Here is a 25203-nt window from a genome sequence, read left to right on the forward strand (position 1 = left end):
TTGCTGCCGACCCAACTCTCCCCTGTGACCCCCACACCGCAACCTCCTTCCTTCCATCACTTAACTGTGCCGGGTCCCTCCTCAGTGCAAGGCCTTGGGTGGGTGTAGTACCAGCAGCAACCACCACCACCCTGTGGTGTTGCTGAGTACAGAAGATTGGCCAGCAGGTCTTGGCAGTCAGGACTCCCGCCCCTGGGGTCCTTGATCCTGAGGGAAGGCCTGCCACTGGTCTTTCAAGTGCCTGAGTGGCACAAAATATGGCAGGCCTTCCTGAAAAGAGGTGACTCTCCAGCCAGCACCTCATCATCTGCACAATATTCAACCCCATGAGTTGAAATTAAATGTACCCAACTATCAAGGCAGCAGCTAGCCTCCCACCTCCCCTCTTACTGAAAGGAAATGTGAGACTCACTGCTGAAAAACATGGCAACCCATGGTTGCCCATCACTGTGAAGAAGGGCAAGATTTAATAGTTCTAGGGTGGACATCTGTCAGCTACTTGTGCGAGACTAACACTAACTATTTTTAATTTATACAAATTTTACAAAATCCACAGACCCATTTGAGAACCAGTGGCTTAGATGGAGGATATTTAGTTGTCAAAATCAGAGCCTGACTGACATGAAAATAGAGATGAGCCTACCCAAATGTTGACTTGAGTGCCTCCATACCCAAGACAAAGTACAAAAGTAAATAAAAAGCTGGAAACAGGGAAATGTTACTAACTGGTGCAAACTACTACACAGTGCAAGATGTCAACCTTCATAACAAAATTGGAAGCAATGTTTAGCGATATAAGGGAGGAAGTCTATTAAAGGAAAATTGCCAATTTCTTTGTTGGCTTGTTTTTTAAACCTCTTCTGCCTTTCCTCCCTGTCTCTCCTCCTCTATAAAGTATTATGATGTTCCTCTCAGAATGAGGAAATTATGCATCTCAATGTAGTGCCCTATATGTGCAAATGTGATGTGATGTCCCCATATTGGATTTTCACGAATTTGAGTGAGTACAGGGCTGGTTTACGTCACAAACAAGCTGGAAAGTCGGGTCTCTGTGCAGCATTTTTCTTTTCCAATACAGATTGTTATACATTGGAATCTTTTGAAAATTATTCATAAGAATTGCTTATGTAAGCAGAAAAAGCTGGAAAATCACAAGTAATGCATCGTCAGAACCCTGACTTAATTGATTACGTTCTGCTATTCATAAAACATGAATCATCCAGAGTTCTGTGGCTTGAGTCTTCACTCATTCTAAAGCCTGTCCTCATCTCCTCCCCTCTTCCTCATCATCCCTTATCAACTTCTACAGGCTTCCCAAAACCCAGAAAAGCAACTTTATGCAGTGGCAACACGAGTGGTATTCACCACTAACAGGATGCTGCCATCAAGCCAAAAAGATATTCTGCCTATCACACAAGTGAGTAATGTGGTATATGAAATTCAGTGCCAGTGTGATGCTACGTATGTAGGCCATATGTCCCAAAGACTGGCGGATCATACCGAACAGCATATCTCAGCTGCTGTTCACAACAGGCAGGGTACAGACCATACCCAACCAGCTCGTGCTTGCAAAACTCAAAACACAGTGTCCAACAGGAGATGTGATTCTGTGATTGGACAACATTTGCTAGATGATCCTCAGTGTGCAAAGAATTACACTGACAATCAATTTAAGATTCAGTCAGGCTTGCAGTGTGGTGCATTTGTATGTACTGGAAGCTACATATGTTCATACATTAGGCCCTGTTCTTTGCATACAGAAAGAAAATGCACACACATTGTGCCTGTTTCAGCTAAACAAGATGTGACAGCCATTCGCTGACTAATCCTTCAGGGCAATTCCTTGATCAATCAGGGTCAAGCTGCTTGGTTTAAATTTCAAACAATGCTTGGCAGTTAACAGTCAGTCACCATCACTGGTGCATTCTCCATGGTGACACCACTTGCCAGCCAATCAGCACTCTCATCACATACGGTATAAATTGTTGTTTTCCCCTTAATTTGTATTCTCGCAAAGTGTCCTGGTGAGTGCAAGATGAAAAGCTTAGATATGTCTCTTTGTCAGCAAGACTTTAAGATTCTTGTCCTCAACTTCAAAATTTTTTGTTGCCAATTTTCCCCGAGTCTCCATGATGCTCTCCACTCCCATGTCCCTTTGCAAGTCTTTTAATCCTCCAGTACTTCTGCTTCCTCAATCTCGCTACTCCTGTATTAGTGGTCTATCCTTTAACTAACTTCCTTTCCCCCTCTGAGACTCTTTCCCCAGTATCCCTGCCTTACCAAATGGGCAATTTGGATTCAGCCAACAATTATGTGTAGCTCCTTGATAGGAGCATTGACATATGTTGACCACATTCCTAAAGGTTACATTAAATGACCTCCTGTCACCAACCATTTCAACCATCCCACCCCCTCCCCACACCACACTCCCACCGCCGGTTGCCCAACATGTCTATCCTTGCAGTGCCATTCTTTCCAACGGCCAATCAGAAAGTGAATAGACTCCTTGTTACCCAATTGGATGATCTTTCATGTCAGTCAAGCAGTCTTTATTCACATGTATTAAACAGAAGTGTTCAAAGAAATCATATCACAGAATTTTTACGGTGCAGAAGGAGGACATTCGGCCCATCATGTCTGCACCAGCTCTCCAAATGAACATCATGACCTAGTGCCATTCTCCTGCTTTTTCCCTGTATCCTTGCACGTTGTTTCTATTCAAATAATCATCTAATGCCCTGTTGAATGCCTCGATTGAACCTGCTTCCACCACATTTCCAGGCAGTGCATTCCAGACTCGAACCATTCAGAATACACAATGAGCCAGAGATTTTTCTGAGTTCCTTACAGCAGTGTCCTGGAGATTAATCTTTAATTCCTGAAGATGGAAGGTTGGAAATGCTATTCCCTGATTTTCATTTCTATTTACTTCCATTGGGGGAGATAAACAACAAACAAATGGATTGATATCACCATTTTACATTATCACCAAAGTCAAAATTATCAGTGCAAATGGTATGTTGGCCTTCATCACAAGGGGATTTGAGTACAGGAGTAAAGATGTCTTGCTCCAATTGTACATAGCCTTGGTGAGACTGCACCTGGAGTATTGTGTACTTGGTCTTGGTCTCCTTATCTAAGGAAGGATATACTAGCCATAGAGGCAGTGCAATAGAGGTTCATCAGGCTAATCCCAGGGATGGTGGGTTTGTCTTATGAGGAGACATTGAGGAAACTGGACCTGAATTCTCTAGAGTTTTGGAGAATGAGAGGCGATCTCATTAAAACTTACAAAATTCTGACAGGTGTGACAGGGTAGATGTTGTTGGCTGCTTCCCCTGGCTGGTGAGTCTAGAACCAGGGAACACAGTCTCAGAATAAAGGTCAGGCCATTTAAGACTGAGATGAGGAGGAATTTCTTCACTCAGAGGATGGTGAATATTTGGGATTCTTTACCCCAGAGGGCTGTGGAAGCTCAATCATTGAGCATGGTTAAGACAGATAGATTTCTGGATACTAATGATATCAAGGAATATGGGGACAGTGGGGGAAAATGGCGTAAGAGATAAATGATCAGCCATTGCATGGCGGAGCAGGCTCGACAGGTCAAATGGCTCACTCCTACCTTCTATGTTCCTAACTCTATACCTCAAGATAGAAGAAGGTACTTTTCACTACAAAAACAAAACAACCTTAAACTATCACTCTTGCAATAGAATCATTGAACAGAATCAATAAGAAAACAATTAATTTTTGTATAATATTAATTATGCCAGCTGGTTGGTGGCAGGTAACTGAATTCAAGGCCTTGCTTCAGCCTCGAGTTCTGAAATAAGGAGGGGAGGAATCTCTTGAATGATCCTACACTTTGTGTAGGTGTCATGTTGTTCGAGTGAACACCAATGTAATGGTGATGATAATTGGGCCCTGATCTGATTGCTGAGCGCAATAAAATCAAGCCATCCTACATTTATTTAGATTTGCACTGTGTGGAGTATAACTCTTTCTGACATGCAGAGCCCACTGTGTATGGGTAGCAGGCGAAGTACGAGCCGGAACCAGCCACAGCCCACAATGTAGCTTCAAACTTGCCAAATTGTTTCTTTCACTCTGCAGACACTGGTAGTGTAGCACTGATACAGCCTCAGAATAGAAAGCAGTCTAATGGGTCTTGAGTTCAATTCTGACAGAATGCAGGAAGAACATGCAAGGCTTTCTAATCAGAGTGAATGAATGCATGCATGTATTGCATGTATGTGCAATTTATATGAATGCACACACATGTGTGCACAACATTTATCACATTCCAATTTTGAAATTTAAAGGCTACATCTGTAATCTTAAACATCTGTGGGTTCCAGAGACAAGCAGAGGGGATTCAACAAGGAGAGGGTTAATGTGTTACCAACTGTAATAGTTTAAAGATGGGTCATTGATATTGAACACAAACATCCTGTCATTTTTATTTTAAATACTAAGCTTTATGTAGTTTTTCTGAAGAAATGCGATTTTACAAATATATATCTTTACAAACGGAGTCTGTTTAAAGTAATGAATAACAGCAATTTGAATGCGAACCATCAGCTTAAACTGTAACAGTTAGAAACCACTGATTTATAGGCCATGGTGAACCAATTATAGGGCTTTAATTACTTCACCCTGATCCTCCTCCTGTTTAAAAGATCTTTAACTGCTACAGAAATCATTTTACCAATTGTTCTGCCTCTTAAAGAAGAACTTGCCCTGTTTAAATTGTGCAGTCACCTTCTCCTTGGAGCTTCAGATTGTGGACTAGCTGCCTACGTGTTTCACAACCATGGCCTAAGTTACTGGCTTGAAGCTGCACTCTCAAGCTGAGTCGCCTAGTATGGGAGAGTTGGTGGGCCTGACTGTGTTCCTGATCATAAGAATGTTGCAGTGCTAAAACTCATTGGCGCTCTGACACCCTGAACAGAATGGCATTACTGTGTGACAAAGCTCTGGTTGCCCCATGGTGAGTTCCTGACCCTCAGCTGCACTATATTTGGGGCAAGGGCTAGAACTGAGTAGAAGGGAGACGTTTGCACAAAGAAAGAGGGAAAAACAATTGGAGACTGAGTCATCCCAGGCCATCAGCATTCAGTCACGAGTGGCAGTGATAGAGACTTTCATGGTAGTCTTAATCGCCACTATCCCTTTCAGGGATCTGCCCATGTTGCACAATGTCCTAAAGGAGAGTGAGTGGGAAATAAAAATAACATAGACCAGCTTTACAAAAAATCTGGGATAGATTCTGACTGGGAGCAGGTTTCGAGTGGCTAGCTGATGTATTGCGACCATCAGCCATCTGGTAGCCCTGACAACTGCAAAAACAATTCGTATTTATATAGGGCCTTTAACATGATCAAGATGCTTCACAGGAGTGTGGTAAAGACATAAGATGATATTAGGGCTGCTGGCCAAAAGCTTGGTCAAAAAGGTATGTTTTAAGGAACAACTTAAAAGAGGAGAGAGATTGAGAGAGGTTTAGGTTGGGAATTTGGGAGCTTAGTGCCCAGGCTGCGGAAGGCATGGCCACCAATGGTGGTGCAACTAAAATTGGAGATGCTCCAAAGAGCAGGATTGGAGGAGCGCAGGTATCTCGGAGGATTGTGGAGCTGGAGAAGATCACAGAAATAGGAAGGGGTGAAGCCACAGAGGGATTTGAAAACAAGGATGAGTATTTTAAAATTGAGGTGTTAGTTAACTGGGAGCCGTTATAAGTCAGTAAATTCAGGGGTGATGAGTGAACGGGACTTAGTGCAAGTAAGAACATGGGCAGCAGAGTTTTGGATGGCCTTAAGTTTATGGAGGGTAGAATGTGAGAGGTTGGCCCACAGTAAGTGGAAATAGCCAAATTTAGAGGCAACAAAGGAGCGAGCAAGGGTTTCAGCAGCAGGAGAGCCAAGGCAGGGACAGATTCAGGCAATATTACAGAGATGGAAATCAGCTATCATAGTGATGGCACAAATACTTGGTCAGGTGCTCAGATTTGAGGGCAAACATGACATCAGGGTTGCGAACAGTTCAGCTTTAGACAGTTGCTAGGGAGGGGATGGATGGCTAGGGAACTGAGTTTGTCATGGGGACCATAGATAATGGCTTTGGTCTTCCTAAAGTTTAATTGGAGGGAATTTCTGCTCATCCAGTACTGGATGTGGGATAAGCAATCTGATGATTTAGCAACAGTGGAGGGGTTGAGAGGGGTGGTGGTGAGGGACAACTGGGTGTCATCAGCTACACGTGAAAACTGACTGTGTTTTGAGATGATGTCACCAAGTGGCAGCATGTACATTGGGAAATAGGAAGGGGCCAAGGATAGACCCTTGGGGGCTACCAGAAGTAATGGTGCAGGAGAAGGGTGCAAAGCCATTGCAGTTGATAGTCTGATTACAATTAGATAGGCAAGAATGGAATCAGGTGAGAGCAGTCTCAGCTGGACACTGGAAAGGCCTTAACTGGAAGAGGCTGGAGTGATCAACCATATTGAAGCCTATGGACAGGTTAAGAGGGATGATTTACCTCTATCAGATTCCCATAGGATGACATTTCTGACTTTAATAAGAGTCAATTTAGTATAATGGGAAGGTGAGTGAAGGGCCAAAGGCTAAACTGTTGGGATTTTGAAAGTGCAGTTGCAAGTGAATTGGAGGAAGGTTTGTTTTCCAGGTGCGAATACAGAAAGAAGTAGGATTGGGATGGGAAGCGGGACCTGGGTGGAAAATGATACAAGAGATACAGAGGTGGCCTTATCTGTGATTGGTGCAAAGTCACTTGAGATGGCAAAGTCAAGATGGAGACCAGAAGCATGAATTGGGGCAGTCAACTCAGAGGGGAGATTGCATAATGAGTTGAGATAGACGTCACTGAGGGTGAGAAGTCGCTCAGTGCAGAGGCTGAGGAAGAAAAGCAGTAAAGATATCTCAGTGGTGGGAGGACTTGTCTGTTTTGAGTGCCAGATCTCATTAGCATAGGGTTGGCCTGCTGCCCCCAATGGAAAATAAGCACCCAGAGGTACTAATCCACTGGCTGTGGGCTACAACATCAGGAACGCTGGAAGGTCAGGAGGGGGTCTGTTCTCCAAGGGCAGGGGGGAGATCGGGAAAACCCTGTGAGCATTTTCAGTGTGGCAGTTTGATTGTTTTAGATCCTGGAGAAGTTTCTGGGCTCCTTTTCACCTGGATGGGCAGCTAATACCATGTGGAGCATGCAAAGGGGAAACTGTTTGAAATGTCATTAAACCTTGCTTAGCATCTGGAAGAGCCAAACATCTGATGCAATTAGATGTTGCGATCATGGGAAAGTAGGCCCTGGGGTGAATAGGTCTGTAAGACTGTTGGCAGGGACAGGGCAGTAATTCATTCCCACCATTTTCAGAGTACTCCACCCCTTCATGTTTCCTCAAAATCTGCCCCACAGTTTGCAACCTTCTTTGTACTTTCTTCCCTAATTTGCTCTTGCGAGGGCGGGACTCTTGTGGTTTGGTTCACTGAGTGCTGGCAGCCATTTGGTCCCTGGTTCATTGCCTGAAAAGGCAATATTCCTTTGTGAGTCTGCACAATCCATACTGGCAGGCAAGTTGACTAGAGGGCGGGGGAGAAAATAACAGCCAAGTCTAATCCTGTCCTGATCCAATGCCCGTAAACACTCACTTTCCAGGAGATCAGGGGCAGAAATTTGGGATCATTTTTCCTCTCTGGGGCTTCTTAAGAAGGTCAATTGTAACATCGCCATTTGCTGTTAAGGCAGAGATTAGCCAATTTAGCAGACCAGGGATCAAAATTGGGTTCTTCCTAGTTAGTTCCATGCTTTACAGCATTTGGACGTTAGACAGAAGCATACAATTTGCTAAGCACGATTAATTTTCCCTCATTCAGGCCCATTATCACTACAGACTTGAGTTAAAAGACTAAGGACGGAATTTTCTGTGCCTGCGGGCGTCAGGTGTGTTCGGTGGCATTAACGGACAGTATGGCAAGAAAGCCAAAAATCAGTTTCACGATGTCGTAAAACCAATCTGCAGTTGTCCGCTCAGCCCCTTGACGGTGGGCCATGTTCCCCATCATCGAACATCGGGAACCTCATTGTAATACATCGGCATATCGTTATAAGGCCAGCCCACTGGACTCATTCCCCCCCCCCCCCACACCCCCAAAACCAAGCTGGATCATCTGCCTAAATCAGCAGGAAAACACTCTGGTGCAGAACACATCTGGACAAGTGTGATGTGCAGGAGTCGGGATTTACTATCAGGGCCTTGCTCACATCATGGACATCTGAGGATCAGAAGATGCTGGAGCCTGACAGCAATGGGGTCCGGTAGGAACATGCATGGCATGCTGGGTGGATTCTCATGGACACAGCTCTGCTGGGAAGCAGCTAACGCAAGTTGGAAAGTCACTGTTGATGTTCACAACGGATGATGGTCAAGGGGGTGGGAGAGGAAGGTCTAGGACCAAATGAGAGAGGAAGACACGTTGGGGGAGTGGAGAGGTTGAGAGAGGGGAATTGAAGGTGTCAGGGGGTAAGGTTGGGAGGGGGGAATGAGGTGTCAGTAGGTGAGGTTGGGAGGGGGTGAATAAGGGTGCCGGGAGGGTAAGGTTGGGAGATGGAGCAATGAAGGTGTTGAGGGGGGTGATGTTAGGAGGGGGGAGGGAGCACATGGGGAGGACGGGGTCACGGGAAAGAAGATGGCAACTGGGGAAGTAGGTATAAGGGGGTGAAGGTGTAGGGAAGGAGTTTGGAGTGAGGAGGGTGTGTTGAGAAGGGAGGGAGTCTGGGGGGGAGGAAGTCCAGGGGGAGAAAAACGTGTGGAAAAGAGAGTGAGTCCGGAGGAGGAAGAGGTATGGGTGGAGGAAGGAGTTGGGAAGGGGGAAGAAGTAAATCTAGTGGAAGAATGAGGGTGTTTGAGGAAGTCAGGAAGGGGAAAGGAGTAAGGCTGGAGGATGGAGTCAGGACTAATGTTGGCAGAAGAAATAAGGAAAGGGAGGAACTAAACAGGTGGGGGAAGTCCGGGTGGGGTGGGAGGACTAAGGTGGGGGGGAAGGGATTCCAGGGTAAGACAGCTCCCACCCTGGCTCCCACCTTCCCGGGGAGAAGGTGACCGGGGGGGAGGAAAGGGTTAGGTGAGGAAGGAGTCCAGAGGGGAGAAGGGGTTCTGGGGGGTGGGAAGGGATCCATAGGGGGGAAGGGTTTCAGGGGTGAAGGGGTCCAGAGGGAGGGATACCCGGGTAAATGTGCAAGAGAGGGGTCTGGTGAGTCCATGACTGTCTCCTGGGGAGTGAACTGATGGTGGGCGTGGTATGAGGGAATGGTGAGTGGGGCGGTAGGGTGGGAGAGTGGGTGTTCAACGGTAGCGGTAGAAGGGACAGTGAGGGTGGTTGGTGGGGATTCAGAGGCAGACACGGACCCTGGGGGTGGGGACGAGGAGGTTGGGGAGATTAATGTGGATGGGGGTGGGATTTTCAAGAAGGAAGGGAATGTGCATGTTCACCAGGAATCCCCAAACAAAAAGGGTTATGGCTCATAGGTCAGGGAGGGGGGGTGGAAGGTGATGCCAGAGGGGTCGATAGTGATGGGGGAAAGGAAACGGGTGGCTGGGGGAGGGGAAAAGACAGCAGAGTTAATGTGAAACTGAATCATCATCACCCTGTCCAAATCAAAAGTGAAACAAAATTTGTGTGGGCGAGATCAAGGGCTGCATGGGAGTGTGATCAGTGCATGGGCGGAGATGCAGGTCAGCTCAGATGGACAACTGAAAGTGAACCCCAGAAGGCAGCATTGAAAATGCTCAGGATATTGAGGTGAGTGTGATGCGGGCAGGATCTGCATGCATCAGAGACTGATTGCACCAGGCTCCGAAAGACCTTGCCACATACACACTTGTCCCTCCAGGATCACTCGTGGGCTGGCTGCTCCCTCTGCAGTGACAGAGGACGAAGTTGAGGGGCTCACAGGCAAAGGGGACTCGGAGTGGACAGCCTGGGATTCCTGAGTGCATGGCCCAGGGATGCCCAGCTGCATCTCCTCCTCCCTTCGGGTGCCCAAGGGCCCTGGCCTGGCTAATTGAGGAGAAGGAGCACCTGGAGGGACATTGAGCTGCCCTGTTACCTTCGCACATTGCCACTGCAGGAACTCACGCATGGCTCCCGCGATGGAGTGCAGGCCTACGTGCATCTCTGCGTTCTGCTGGACCAGGATCTCCATAGCCTCCACCATCCTTCCCATGGAGACCTCCATATATGCACATGTGGATATCACTTCATCAGAGAGCAGGCGCAACTACTCCTCCGACTTGCGAGCTGTTCTGCTGAGGGCCTCCAACAGCTCCGCACGATGTTCCCATGCCTTCTGCTGACTCTCCACGATGGGTTGGAAGGCCTAATCCAAAGGTTCATCATCTGATTCGGACCTCAGAAATGCTTCTTCCCTAACAGTCCTCCCAGTGCCAGGGTGCTTAGCTGAACCTGCCTCCTCCTGCTGCGGACGTGTGTCTGTGTGGTGACCATCAGATTGTGAACCCGAGCCTGCTCTAGATCTAGATCCCACTGAGGTGTGTGACTCTGTTGCAGGTGGAGGGTGTGGGTAAGCTTTGTGATGGGTCTTCCAGGCTGCTTATTTCCAGCTCTTCAATGGAGGAGGTGTCCTCTTGGCTGGAGGTGAGGACATAAATGGAGCTGAGGGACTGGCTGGCTGAGGGTGTCGGTCGCTTGGCAGAGCTCCCTGTGAACCAAAGCAGAGATAATTAATGCATGGCAGCAGAGTCAAAAGCAGGAGAGAGAGGGATGATGTGGTGCAGGATCCTCATGTGGGTGTTCACCGCCGATCTCACCATCACTGCAGGCATGGTCCACGTCCTCAACAGTCAGCGTGATGGCACACTCCTCAAAGTGAGTGAGGGCCCTAATGTGGGCCACTCCACCCCTGGTCTGGGACCAATCCCTGCTGTTGTGAGCCAGCTTCTCCTGCATGGAAACAGTTGGCGAGTGTGAGCAGGACGCATGGCACTGCATGGAATGTTTGTGTGGTGAGCGGAGCCATGGACAGGATGAGGATGTGAGCTCCAGAGGATATGAGCCTGATGGAGATGTGAGAGTGCATGTGAGAGTTAGTGGGCTTGTCCCTTGGTGTGAAATCCCCGTGGATGTGTAATGGGTTTGTGGGCGTGTGAGTTGAGAGTGATGAGAAGAGTGACTTAGCTCAGCTTCATGTGGGAAACCGGGAACATTTGCAATGCCTGGGACCAACTTGTGTGCAGGAAGTGTGTCCAGCTGCAGCTCCTGGAAGCTCGGGTTTCAGAGCTGGAATGGCGGCTGGGGACACTGTGGAGTATCCGCGAGTCTGAGAGCATCGTGGATAGCACAGTTAGAGAGGTGGTCACACCACAGCTGAAGGGACTTGAGGAAGGAAGGGAATGGGTGATCACCAGGCAGTCCAAGAGAAACAGGCAGGTAGTTCAGGAGACCCCTGGGGTCCTGCTTGCAAATCGGTATTCCGTTTTGGAGGCTGATGAAGGCGCTGGTTCCTCCAGGGAGTGCAGACAGAGCCAAGCTTCTGGCACCACAAGCAGCCTGTCTGTACAGGAGGGGAGGAAGAGAGGAAGACCAATAGTAATCAGGGATTCTATAGTCAGGGGAACAGATAGGCTCTACTGTGGCCGTCAACATGACTCCAGGATGGTGTGTTGCCTCCCTGGTGCCAGGGTCCGGGATGTCACTGAATGGCTGCAGGGCATCCTGATGGGGGAGGGTGATAAGGCAGAGGTCATGGTACATGTTGGTACCAATGACATAGGTAGAAAGAGGGATGAGTTCTTGCATCAAGAATTCAGGAAGTTAGGCAGTAGACTAAGAAGCAAGACCTCTCGGGCTGTTATCCCCTGGATTACTCCCAGTGCCACATGCTAGCGAGCACAGAAATAGGAGAAAAGTGCAGATGAATACGTGGCTTAAGAGTTGATGCAGGTGAGAGGGTTTTTGATTCCTGGACCCCTGGGACCATTTCTGGGGAAGGTGGGACCCATACAAGCGGGGTGGTCTATCTCTGAACCACAGCGGGATTAGTATCCTTGCAGGCGGGTTTGCTAGTGCTGTTGGGAGGAGTTTAAACTAATTTAGCAGGGGGAGGGGACACATAAGGTTAGCAGAATAGGGACACATCATACTACTGCAAAACAATCAAGTCAGAGGGAGTACAGCTCCATTAAGTTTCAAGGGAGTAAGGCAAGTCGGGATGGCCTCTACTTTAATGCCAGGAGTATTACAGGTAAAACGGATGAGTTAAGGTTGAGGATTGACACATAGAATTGCGATATAGTAGCCATCACTGAGACGTGGTTGAGGGAGGGGCAGGATTGGCAGCTCAACATTCCAGGATATAGAATCTTCAGGCGAGACAGGGGAGGGGGTAAAAGAGTAGGAGGCATTGCATTATTAGTTAAGGAGTCAGTTACTGCAGTAAGAAGTGGGTAGGGCTTAGGAATAAAAAAGGGGCAGCCACATTGTTAGGTGTTTATTATAGACCCCCAGAAAGTCAACGGGAAATTGAGGAGCAAATATGTGCACAATTTGCGGAGGTGTGTAAAAGCAATAACAATAGGGTAATTATATTAGGTGATTTTAACTTTCCCAACATTACTTGGGATAGACATAGTGTTAAGGGCTTGGATGGAGTGGATTTCTTGAAATGTGTACAGGAGAACTTTTTAGGTCAATATGTAGAGGGTCCAACAAGGGATGGCGCAGTGCTGGACCTAATTCTGGGGAATGAAGCTGGGCAGGTGGTTGAGGTGGTGGTGGGGGAGCACTTTAGTGAGAGCGACCACAACATTGTATAATTTAAGTTTGTTATGGACAGAGAAATCAACAAGTTGCAAAAAAATGTTTTGGATGGGGGTGGAGTGGATTTCAGTAAAATGAGGCAGGATCTGGCCAAGGTAGACTGGGAACAGCTACTTGTGGGGAAATCTACAGAGGAGCAGTGAGGGGCGTTCAAAAAGGAATTGGGGTGGGTGCAGGCTCAACATGTTCGCTCTAGGGCGATAGGAAGGAGTAACAAGCCCAGAGAACCATGGATGACTAGAGATATTCAGGATACAATGAGAAGGAAAAGAGAGGCTTTTAGCAGGCACAAGGGAAGCAAATCAGCAGAGGCATTAGTAGAATACAGAAAGTGCAGGGTGGAGCTTAAGAAAGCAAATGGAGAGCAAAAGAGGGGATATGAGAAAACTCTGGCTGGTAAAAGTAGGGAAAATCCCAAGAAATTCTATAAGTATATCAATGGGAAGAGGATAACCAGGGAGAATGTAGGGACCAAGGGGGCAATCTATGGGTGGAGCCAGAGGACATTGGTAGAGTGTTGAATGAATACTTCGCGTCCGTCTTCACCCAAGAGAATGAGGATGAAAGTATCAAACTCAGGGAGACAGACAGCGAGGTTCTTGAGCAAATTGATATAGGGAGTGACAAGGTATTGGAGGTGTTGGCAGGCTTAAAAGTGGACAAATCTCCAGGTCTGGATGATTTGTGTCCCAAACTGCTGAGGGAGGCAAGGGAGGAGATCGCAGGGGCTCTCACCCAAATTTTTGATTCCTCTCTGGCCACAGGAGATGTGCCAGAGGACTGGAGAACAGCTAATGTGGTTCTGCTATTTAAGAAGGGCCGTGGAGATAAGCCAGGGAACCAAAGGCCAGTGAGGCTCACGTCAGTGGTAGGGAAACTATTGGAAACAATTCTGAAGGAGAGAATCTATCTCCACGTGGAAAGGTAAGGTTTGATCAGGGATAGTCAGCATGGCTTTGTCAGAGGGAGGTATGCCTAACAAATTTGATTGAACTTTTTGAGGACGTGACCAGGGGTGTAGATGAGGGTAGTGCAGTTGATGTAGTTTATATGGATTTCAGCAAAGCCTTTGACAAGATCCACATGGGAGACTTATAAAGAAGGCAAATGCACATGGGATACAGGGTAATTTGATAAGGTGGATTCAAAATTGGCTTAGTTGTAGAAGACAGAGGGTGATGACAGAAGGATGCTTCAGTGACTGGAAGCCAGTGTCCAGTGGCGTACCACAGGGATCTGTGCTGGGTCTCCTATTATTCGTCATTTATATAAATGACATAGATGACAATGTGGGGGGGAGGATTAGTAAGTTTGTGGATGACACAAAGATTGGCTGGATGGTTAACAGTGAGGTTGAGAGTCTTGGGCCACAGGAAGATATAGATGGGATGGCCAAATGGGCAGATAAGTGGCAGATGGAATTTAACCCTGAAAAGTGTGAGGTGATACACTTTGGAAGGACTAATTTGACAAGGAAATATTCAATGAATGGCATGACACTAGGAAGTTCTGAGGAACAAAGGGACCTTGGCATGTGTGTCCATAGATCTCTGAAGAAGGATGGCCATGTTAATGGGGTGGTGAAAAAAGCATATGGGACACTTGCCTTTGTCAATCGAGGCATAGATTACAAAAGTCGGGAAGTCATGTTGGAGTTGTATAGAACCTTGGTGAGGTCACAGCTGGAGTATTGAGTGCAGTTCTGGTCACCATATTATAGGAAGGATGTGATTGTACTGGAGGGGGTGCAGAGGAGATTCACCAGGATGTTGCCTGAGATGAAACTTTGAAGTTATGAAGAGAGGTTGGATAGACTTGGGTTGTTTTCGTTGGAGCAGAGAAGACTGAGGGGCGACCTGATCGAGGTGTACAAGATTATGAGGGGCATGGACAGGGTGGATAGGGAGCAGCTGTTCCCCTTAGTTGAAGGGTCAGTCACAAGGGGGCATAAGTTCAAGATGAAGGGCAGGAGGTTTAGGGGGGATGTGAGGGAAAAACTTTTTTACCCAGAGGGTGGTGATGGTCTGGAATGCGCTGCCTGGAAGGGTGGTGGAGGCGGGTTGCCTCACATCCTTTAAAAAATACCTGGATGAGTACTTGGCACATCATAATTCAAGGCTATGGGCCAAGTGCTGGTAAATGGGATTAGGTCGGTAGGTCAGGTGTTTCTCACATGTCGGTGCAGACTTGATGGGCCGAAGGGCCTCTTCTGCACTGTGATTCTGTGAACGGATGAGACCATTCATCCTTTCGTGGCACTGGGCAGCTGTCCTCTTTTGCAGGGCATTGGCACTGACCGCTGCTGCCACCGCCTCCCATGCTGGTTTGATGATGCCACTGCCCTTCCTGCGGCCAGAATAGGGGTAGAGGACATCATGGCGGGCCTCCATGGCATCTAAAAGGAGCTCAAGGGACACATCACTAAAGCTTTTTGGCTTTTGGGACCATGTCTCGGTGCAGCAGTCGTGGGCTGGAAGTACTGAGAGGTGTGTGCGCAGCTGGACTTTAAATATGGCGCCCAGCATGATGAAGCGGTGAGGTGATGACATGGCGGGTGAATGAGAGCCTGCCCACCATGGAAACGGCGTGTTTCCCGGGAATGTATAATTAATGCGGCGGGTTTGGGACAATACAATGGGAAAAGCCGCCATTGTGGCCGGTGGGTAAATCCCGCCCATCACCGCATTTAGTGGAAATCTGGGATGATTCCGCTCCAAATTTCACTCCTCTCTGCCTGTTACTCTCAGCAATGGGATGAAGAAAAAATCCAACTTGCAATATTGCACTGGACAGAAGCTTCCAGCTAAACTGCATTGTGCAGTATGTCACACAACTCTCCATTAACTTTGGATGTGTACATTACATATACTCAAAATTGAGAAAAGTCTCTTCTGTAGACCAGACTAGCTACTATTGTAACCTTAGAAACCAGGAGCATTTCAGTTAACCTGGAAGTTTAGGTCTTTTAAACTTTATCACTCATGACCAACGGTTGACAAAGGTAATCAAGAAAATTATGCTGACTATGATGAAGAGTCCAAAGCTCAGGGGACACAATTTTAAGAATTAGGAGGCTAAGGGTCTGAGGTAAGCTCACATGGAAATTTTTCACCCAAATAATATCGTTTTGAAAGAAAATCACAGAGCGAAAGCCACTGAAGTATAAATGTCTTCATGAGATAACTGGATGTGTATTTGGAAAGAGTAGTAATCGAGAGGTGAGATAAATAGCATTAGTGGGGTTGGCTTATTGAGAAACGATAGCCTTGTTGTATCAAATGACCTTTTCCTGTGCCTAACAGTTCCTATGTTGAATCCAGTCAATGGCCGAGATTTTCTGTGCCCGCCAGCGTTGGGTGTCTTTGGTGGTGTGAGCGGACAATATGGCGTGATTAGTTTCACAACGGTGTGAAACCAGTTTGTGATCATCTGCTCAGCCCGCCGACGGCAGGCCGCATTTCCCGCCATCAGATGTTGGGGACCTTGTTGTAATACATCTGTATATCATTATTAGGCCAGCCTGTCGGAATCCTTCCACCCCGCTGGATCGTCCGCCCACATTGGGGGGAAAGCACGTCAACTTATTTCATAACAGCACATAATGGACGTGCACTTGGTGGGCTGCACTTCGCTCAGGACTTCAAGGTTTTCTGCCTACCTTGCTTTGGTCAGCACGCGCAGTCATCAGCGCCAGGCTTCACAGACAGCACCACATCACTTTTAGGGGGGCACACGGCAGGTCTCTACCAACAGATCAGCCATATGTGGGTGGCTTTTCAATGGCTGCATGACTAGGGCTTGCTTGGCGAAGAGGGAGAAGTGGCGTCAAGCAAGGGAAGAGGCTTTAGAACGAGGGCTGTACTGGGGAAGGAGGGTAACCTATGGTGTGTGTGTGGGTCACATGTTGATCTGTGCAAGTGGCCTCAAGATGGTGAGGGCTGAGGAGGCAGAGTCCAGAGGAGATGAAGCCAGATGAAGATGTGAGGGTATGTGTGTGACAATGAGTGGTGATGTCCCTTGAGTTGGCAGTGAGTGAGATGCCAGTGAATGTGTCGCAGGCTTGAGTGTGTGAGTTTAGAGTGATGAGATGGTTGCCCTGCCCTGGCTGCAGGGATGAGATTATTCAGGATGGCCAACCTCTTCTGTGCAGCATTGGCACTAGCCACCATTGCCACTGCCTCCCAAGCCTGGTTGGTCATGCCGCTGCCCATTCTGCGGTCAGAGTGGACATAGGGGACATCATGGCAAGCCTCTACGGCGTCCAAAAGGCGTTCCTGTGATACGTCACTAAACCTAGGGGCTGCAGTCTTTTTGCCTTTTGTGGACATCTTACCTGCAGTAGTTGTGAGCTGGAAGCACCGAGTGGTGTGCATGCAGCTGGATGTTAAATATTGCGCCCGGCTCGATGAAGCGGTGAGGTGATGGCGTGGCGGGCGAATGAGAGCCCGCCCACCATCGAAATGGCATGCTTCCCGGGAATGCATAACTAATGCAGAGCGTTTGGGACGATACAGCATGAAAGCCCACAATTACAGCTGGTGTTTTACCTGCCTGCTACTGCACCTAATGCAAATATGGGATGAATCCACCCTGTGAGTTCAGCCTCAGCTCTAATGATTGGATTTTGGTAGCATGTTGACAGGAGAAAGCTTGTGAAGCAGAGAATGAGTTAAGTGATGTTGCACAAGGAGAAGCTGATCCCTTGACCCGAGTACTTGGTGTTTGTTTATAAGTATATCTGGTTATTAAGCAGCTGTGTAACTAGATGCTACTATTTCTGTGTGAATTGGTGGGAAAATAATTGTTTATGAATCTAACATAAAGGGAATGCCTTCTAACTGTAAGGAAAATATGAATTCCCTGATCAGATACAGACTAAATACTCTTATTAACAGAAAAGAAATTATGTCAATAGCTCATTAAATAATAAATATTTTGACATGTAACTTCATGAATCATCATTTGATTTTAAAACATATACTATTTTACTATAGTTTCACAGAATGCATGATATAAGGATCCAGGACAGGAGTTCCACGATATTAAATTCCTCCTTGAATAGAAACTGTTTAGAATAATCCTCGTTGATTGTTTGATTTGAAGAAATCCAATGTAATCATCTTTCACTGACTCCATGCACTGCCTTGCAAGATACAGCCTGTAGGATCTCTCCAGCTTGAAGGATGTACATTGACCTGGCCAGACTACATCTGGAGTACAGCATCCAGCTTTAGCCAGTGAGACACAAAAGAGAAACACTCAAGCTTTGGGGACAATGCAGAGAGGAGATATGTGGTCGTCTATGGGCTGAGTCGTGAGGAAAAGCTGGAGAAAATAAGATTCTTCAACCTTGAATGGAAGTAGTGAAATGACAGTGTACCTCATAAAAAAGATAGTAAAAATAATAGATAACTTCAGAACATGAATTACAATTAAATTGCACCGTTAGATTAAGGGTAGAATCTTGTGCTCTCCCCCGTGGCTAGTTTGGTGGCGGGCATTTAATCTGGCGGGAGGGTGGCAGGTGGGGGGCCCGCTGCTTTCCCAACTTCAAGCTGGTTAAGGCTGTGGCGGGGAGACTTGTGAACAGCCCTCCTGCCCTACTGCCAATTGAGGCCCTCTAAGTGGCCAATTAATGCCCACTTAAGGGTCTCACCTTGTCGCTGCTGGTACTAGCCCAGTGGCAGGCAGGAGGGTTCGCCAGCAAACTTGTGCAGGGTTGCTCGCAAGCTCCCAGAGATCTGTACAGATGCCTGATCACTCAGTGCCTGATAAAGGGACTTAGCATTGGGAAAGAGGGGGGTGGGGGTGCAGTTGAGAGCCACCTCATCTGCTCCCCACCTCGCGACCCACTTCCCACCATCACTCGTCTGTGTCCTGGGTCATGCAATGATCCTGGATTTGGGGAGGGTGTCATACCAGCAGCAGCCACTGCCTCCCTGGTGGCGCTACCATTCAATAGAGCTGCTGGCCTCGGATTGGCACTTCTTGAACTTTGATCCTGGGGGAAGCCCACAGCTGGCCTGCCCATGCGCCTGACTGGCCCAAGATGTGGCAGGCCTTCCTGAAAAGAGGCAATGAGGGGCTTAAGAGGGCTTTTATTCTCACAGTAATAATATGTAATATAACTAATGAGATTAGTGTGAGGTCAGGCTTTGGCTTCAGATATTGGATCAATTAGGTGTTCCAATACAACTGCAGCCTCACATTAGTCAGTTTGTGTGTTATGCCAACTTTTTAATCATTTCAAGTTAGATTTTAAGGATTTTCCAAGTGACTTCCTTGAAGTGTCTTTAAGTTATAATGCTATTAAATTAGGAAATGTTGACAGCACTATGCTGCTGGTTGTGGAAATAACATATATAGTCAAGTATCCATGCACCATGCAGTGCTTTTCTTGGTAGAATGCACCTTAGCTTAGTGCCATACAATTCTGAAGGCAAATACTGCTCTCAAATGCTACATGATGCACAGCAGTGGCTCTACATGAGAGAAAAAAAAATTGGTTCTTTTGAAAACTAATGTTACAGCGAGGGGTATTGCAAACAGTCTTAACTTGAATCCTTGCATGTTTAGACCAAAGATCCTTCAAAATGGTATTGTGTTGGAGAGTGTTCAGATATGAGAGATCAGGATGTTCTGCAACTCAGCACTCTAGAAGCCCAATTATACTGGTAAACCTCTTTCTACAGTGCCTGTTCTTGATGCTGTGGAAACTATAGCATTTATACTAAAGGGCTGTTTCTACAGCAATGGATCAACTGTTTCATTCTCTGCCAAATTTCTCCCTCCAGTGGCTCATCTGAAGGTGTTGACTCCATACCAAAATGGTCATTATTCATATGAAAACATGTAAAGACAAAAGACTTGCATTTGCATAGCACCTTTCATGACTGCCAGATGCCCTAATGTGCTTTATGACCAATTATGTACTTCTTGGATGTGCAGTCACGGTTATAATATATAAAACACAAAAGTCAAGTTGCACACAGCAAGCTCCCACAACCAGCAATGTGCCAATAACCAGATAATCTGTTTTTGTAATGTTAATTGAGGGATAAAAATTGGCCAAAACACCAGAACTATGTATTTCAAAATTGTGGCATGGGATTTTTACCATCTACCTGAGAGAGAAGGCAGGGCTTCAGTTCAACATGGCACCCAAACAACAGCTCATCTAAGAGTGCAACACTGGCTCACCACTGCACTAGACTGTTAGTCTTGCATTTTGTCCTGAAACCCTGGAGTAGGATATGAACCCAGAACCTCCTGACTCAGAAACAACAGTGCTACCTACTGAGCCAAAGCTGACACTCTGATAGCTGATGCTGTGGTTCTCAACCATGGTGGGCATCGCAGCTGAGGCCAATCTTCTCCTCATCCTGGCATCCACACAAGCATATTTCCAACAAGGATTGCTCCATCAAATCCGGAGCCAATAAGCAAAAACCAACATCAAAACACTTAAATTACTGAGAGTGCATGGATTTTTGCTGCTACTCTGCTGTGCAATTCATCCCACAGATTAAGAGCCAATATGGATAGGATAAGCCAAATAGTCTTCTCCTGTGTCTTTTGATTCTATGATTTTAAGAAATCTTGCAGTTTACACTACACTATATTAATGTTGTACAGTGAAAGGCACAGAATTGTGAATTGGTGTATGTTTTCATCTTTTTCGTTGGAATAGTCAAACGTCTACACTGATTAGAAATAAACTTGAGTTACAATAAATTGCTAACATGGCCTCTCGATCCGATTTCAGACCGACGAGCCAAGAAGCAGCAGGCCTCTGGGAATCGGAACCTGGCCCACCAGCAAGAGGCCAATGCCAAGGAGATCTGGTTCAGGGCAGCTGTGATAGCTGTATGCATTGCGGGTGCCTTCATCTTGGTGCTGCTGGTTATGTTAGCCCTACGAATGCTGCGGAGTGAAAACAGGCGCCTGCAGCGGCAGCATGAGCAGATGGTCTCGCGGCTGCATTATAGCTTTCAGAAGCCTCCCGTAGAAAAATTCCTGGTGGGAAACTTGGACCTTGAAGCCACGATGATGTCTGCCAGAGACCATGAAAACTACTGCATGGTGCATAATAAGCAACAGCACTTGGACCCGTACAGTGAAAAACTCGGCTCATTTTTTCCTTGGGATGTACACAATGTCCACAAGAAGCCAACCTTGGTGTGATTAGGGGTGTTTCTGCTTAACTATTAACTTGCCTGGTAAATCCCAAGGCTCACAGTTAATCATGCAAGTTTAAAATTGGCCTCTTATTTCTATGAAAATACAGTCATGATTAATAATGAACCAATTGGCAATGCTATTTTGTAGTTTTTGACTTGGTTTGGTGCCAGTTTCTGGGTTTCTATTTTTGATACCCTGGCACAGTTTTACTTGCCAATGTCATGTGATCTCTTGTAGGGGGAATGGAGGGTGAGATATAGAGTCCAGTGCTTTTCTCTGATGTAATTGCCAGACTGTAAACTCCAATCAGACCCTGCTGAATAAGAATTTCAAATACTGATGGATCATGGATGTCAGGCTTATTTACAGATACACACCATCTGAATGATAATTGTATCATAATGTACATTATAATTACAAATTTTGTTAACATGGTAATCTTTTTGGTACCTTTATCTGATTTCGTTTCATATATTCTGCCTACAGGACAAACTTCACCTCATTCTCTTATCCTGGCAATGACATTTTGCAAAACAATGGAGGATGGTGGCACATGGGACTGAATTTCACTAGCCTTTTTGGGCATGAGTTGGGAGGTGGGAATGCTGGCAAAATGGCATCAGAAGGCAGTGGGTGGTGTGCCCATCATCTTCCTGCCGCCATGCCGTTTTGACAGTAGTGTGAAAGGTGGCAGGTGGCCCACTTACTTGGAGCTCAATTGAGCCAATTCTGTGGCCAATTAAAGGCTTCTCCCTGCCATCACTGATATCTTACCAGTGATAGGGGTGGCCCTCTGCTGTATGATGAGATTGACAGGTAAACCCTGGTGGCCACCCAGTGGGCTCCATTTGGAGAGGTGGGGTGGTGTGTGGTATGTCCACGTTTTTGGGCACTCCTTGGCTCATGGAGAGAAGGGCCCCTTGATAGCAAGGTCTGTCTCCATGGCAATGGCGCTGCCTGCCCTGAGTGACACCCCACCGCGCCCCCCCCCCCCCCCCCCCCCACCACACCTGCTACCCTTCCTGGAGCTTGTCTGGCTGACCCCAGCACCCTCATGACCCCACTTACCTGATTGTGAGGGTGCATTACCATCAATGCACCCTCACCCTACAGATGCAGCCCCCATAGTGGCCACTGCTAGGGGTGGCATTGCTGGGATTGTTGAGCTTGGGCAAGATGATGGCATAGTGGTGATGTCACTGGACTACAAATCCAGAGTCCCAGGCTAATGGTCTGGGGACACAGGTTCAAATCTCACCACAGCAGTTAGTGGCATTTAAATTCAATTAATAAGAAAAATCTCAAATTGAAAATTATTCTCAATGATAACTATAATTGATCTAAAAAACATCTGGTTCACTAATGTCCTTGAGGGAAGGAAACATGCCATCTTGTCTTGGTCTGATCTACACGTAACTCCAGATCCACAGCAATCTGGTTATCTCTTAATTGCCCTCTGAAATGGCCTAGCAAGCCACACAGCTCAAGGGCAATTAGGCATGGGCAACAAATGCTGGCCTTGCCAGCGTCACCTACATCCATGAAAGAATAAAAAGCTGCCAGCAGCTCTTGGGAATGAGCCACTGCCCTTAATGGGGGTGGTAGCCATTTAATTGAATGTTGCTGACAAAATGTGGCCCCTTGCCCACCACCCCCCCCAAATTTCAGCTTCGATGGTGGGACCTTCCACCCCCACCCACCCCCAACAGTCTACCTAAAATTTAGCCCAATGCAACAAAACTTGGGAGGAACAGGGCAGGCAGCAAATGCAAAGCCATCAGGGAAAGATATAAACCAATATGGTGAAATACAAAACTGAGTGTGAACCACAAGAATTGCTGGGCTAAGAAAGACCAAGATTCATCTAGCTCACCTTCCACCATCCTGGCAGCTGCATGATACAACAGTAGTGGAGTTGGTACAGAGTAAAGCTCTCTGTGCTCTGCCTAAACTATTTGCCTGAATCCTGCTCTCAGATGCTTATCTCCACAGCACCTGTGCAACATTTCCTTCAGCCATTGTAAATAGTTCTTGGGCCCCTCCATGTGAGTTGGCCAGTTTAGTGCTAAATTAGGAGTGGTTTCGTGCTGTTGACTCAGGCCCGCAGGGGAATTGGCTGAGGCTGCCTGAGTTGCCTTCTTACCTACAACAGAGAATTGAGGGTTCATCCCTCCTAACAGAGCTCTATTCCAGCTAAGGGTTCAAGTGAAAAGATGTGATGCCCACTGTACTAATTCAACCACTCGTCTATGAACAAAAAAAGCTGTGTGTGACTGGACTTCACTATAATGGTGATTTATTTTAAGATTTATTTAGAAGCCAGGAGGAGTTCACATCCCTTTTCATTCATTGTTGCTGTTAGATCCCTATCTCATGTTTAAACAGAGCTAAACAGTTAGAGGTTCCTGGGATGTTCATTGAAAATACCATGGAATATTACAAAACTTTTAGTTAACCATGGAAATACTATCAGCTTAATCGATGACAACGCATCTGGACTCCACAGACAAAAATATGAGTTTTCAGAATTGGTCCTGAATCAAAGGAAACTCTTTTGATCGGAATCAAATTACCAGCAATTTTTTTTAATCACAAGATTCTTAAGGAGGGATTTTTAATTAGTTCTTTTTCAGTTAAAGAACCAAGATGAGTAGGTGGAATTAAAATACAAATCAACAATGAACCAATCGAATGGTGGAACAGGCTCAAGGTACTGAAGTGCCTACTCCTGTTCCTATGTTCTTACTCTGTGCATTACAGCCTTACTCTTATCTATAGTTGAAGAAATAATATATATATTATAGACACATACAGAGTCTTAAAGAAACTGGGCAAAATTTAAACACCTCGGGAGCAGGCTGGGAGATGGGGAAGCATGGAATTGGGAGGGAAGAGGGAGTTGAATTCCCATCAGCTTCCCAACCTCCCCTCCGACTAAGTCACAAGTGAAGAAGGTCAAGGATGGCCTTCTGGCCCAGAGGCCATAAGAGGTCCTTAAGTGGTCAATTGGTTATATTTTAGCAGCAAGGGGGCAGGGGGGTTGTTGGTGGGGTGGTCGGGTGGTGGGCAATTGTACACCACGTGGGCAGCATGCTCAATAAAAGCTGGCGGCCTCCCTGTGAGCCCAAGGGGTCTCCCCTGATTGGACACCCAAGGAGGGGGCACAATGGCAAGAGCCTCTTCTGCTGAAAGAGAACCCCTGCCCTCAAGTCAGGCCACCACACCGTCACACCCTCCGCACTTTCTGCACATGTTGGAGTTCAAGTAGAAGCTCCTATCATTAAACCAAGCTTCAGGATTTCATGAAGAGAATTAGCATAGAGACAAAGTGCCTCAATGTTGCAACAGAATCCACTTTTTTGAGGACGGTGTAGTCAGTAAAATGCTACGTGTGTCAGATCAGGAATAATTTGGGATCTGGTGTTGCTCAACTGACCGGATATGAAACAATAATAAACAAGGGCATCAGTTTTCTGCATTCACAGAAAAATGGACAGAAACACAAAACATATTCGTGAAAACACTATTAAAAATCCCCAAATCCAAAGCAATAAAAGCAGAATTTGTCTTATTCTGTCACTTTTAATCTATAGTACAAAAGATGAGTAGAATGACAACTGTAACTGTAATGGTTGTAAGGTTACTTTAGCCCAGATTGTTGTGATGCTTTGTTCACCTCTGTAAGATGTTTGGTAAGTAAATCTATGGGTCGAATCTTCTGCTCTTTAAAAGTATGTAGGCGTGGGGCCATATCTGAGGTGGAATTTTCGTTTGGCATGCAGGCCTGCGTCCAACCTGCTCGAGCGAGAAATAGGGCGTGATGACGTTGGATGAGCGTCCCGACATCATTGCACACTTGCCCGATATTTTGGTTGGCGGGTGCGTGCGAAAGCTGGAAGCGTGTTTGCCTGCCGACAATTAAGAGGCCGTTAACATTGTAAATACCGGAGATTTTCCACTGCCCTCCTCATGGGTGGGATGAGGTTTCTGCAAATAAATTTTAAAAAATAAAAATGTACAGACAGAATTTTCATCTTGTATATGTTCACGTGAATGATTTTGAGGCACGGGCATTTTTTCCGGATGTTAAAATCTGATTTTATTGCATTTAAATCCTTAAGTTCCCTGAGGCAGCTCTTTGCCTTCAGGGAGCTTTCATTCTGCG

The 25203-nt window shown here is 46.5% G+C and overlaps 1 protein-coding gene across 2 annotated transcripts in view; it reads left to right on the forward strand.

Annotated features, from left to right (window-relative positions):
- LOC121294025 (BMP and activin membrane-bound inhibitor homolog) overlaps positions 1–21476 on the forward strand; it is a 55872-nt gene extending 34396 nt beyond the window's left edge. For both annotated transcript variants that reach the window (XM_041217515.1, XM_041217516.1), the window contains one exon: positions 20623–21476. In XM_041217515.1, coding sequence (XP_041073449.1) covers positions 20623–21041 — 419 coding nt within the window. In that variant the 3' untranslated portion in view covers positions 21042–21476. The remainder of the gene's footprint in view (positions 1–20622) is intronic.
- The last annotated feature ends 3727 nt before the right edge of the window (positions 21477–25203 follow it).

The sequence above is a fragment of the Carcharodon carcharias genome, chromosome 23 (genome assembly GCF_017639515.1).
Source record: "Carcharodon carcharias isolate sCarCar2 chromosome 23, sCarCar2.pri, whole genome shotgun sequence".
NCBI classification, from domain to species: domain Eukaryota; kingdom Metazoa; phylum Chordata; class Chondrichthyes; order Lamniformes; family Lamnidae; genus Carcharodon; species Carcharodon carcharias.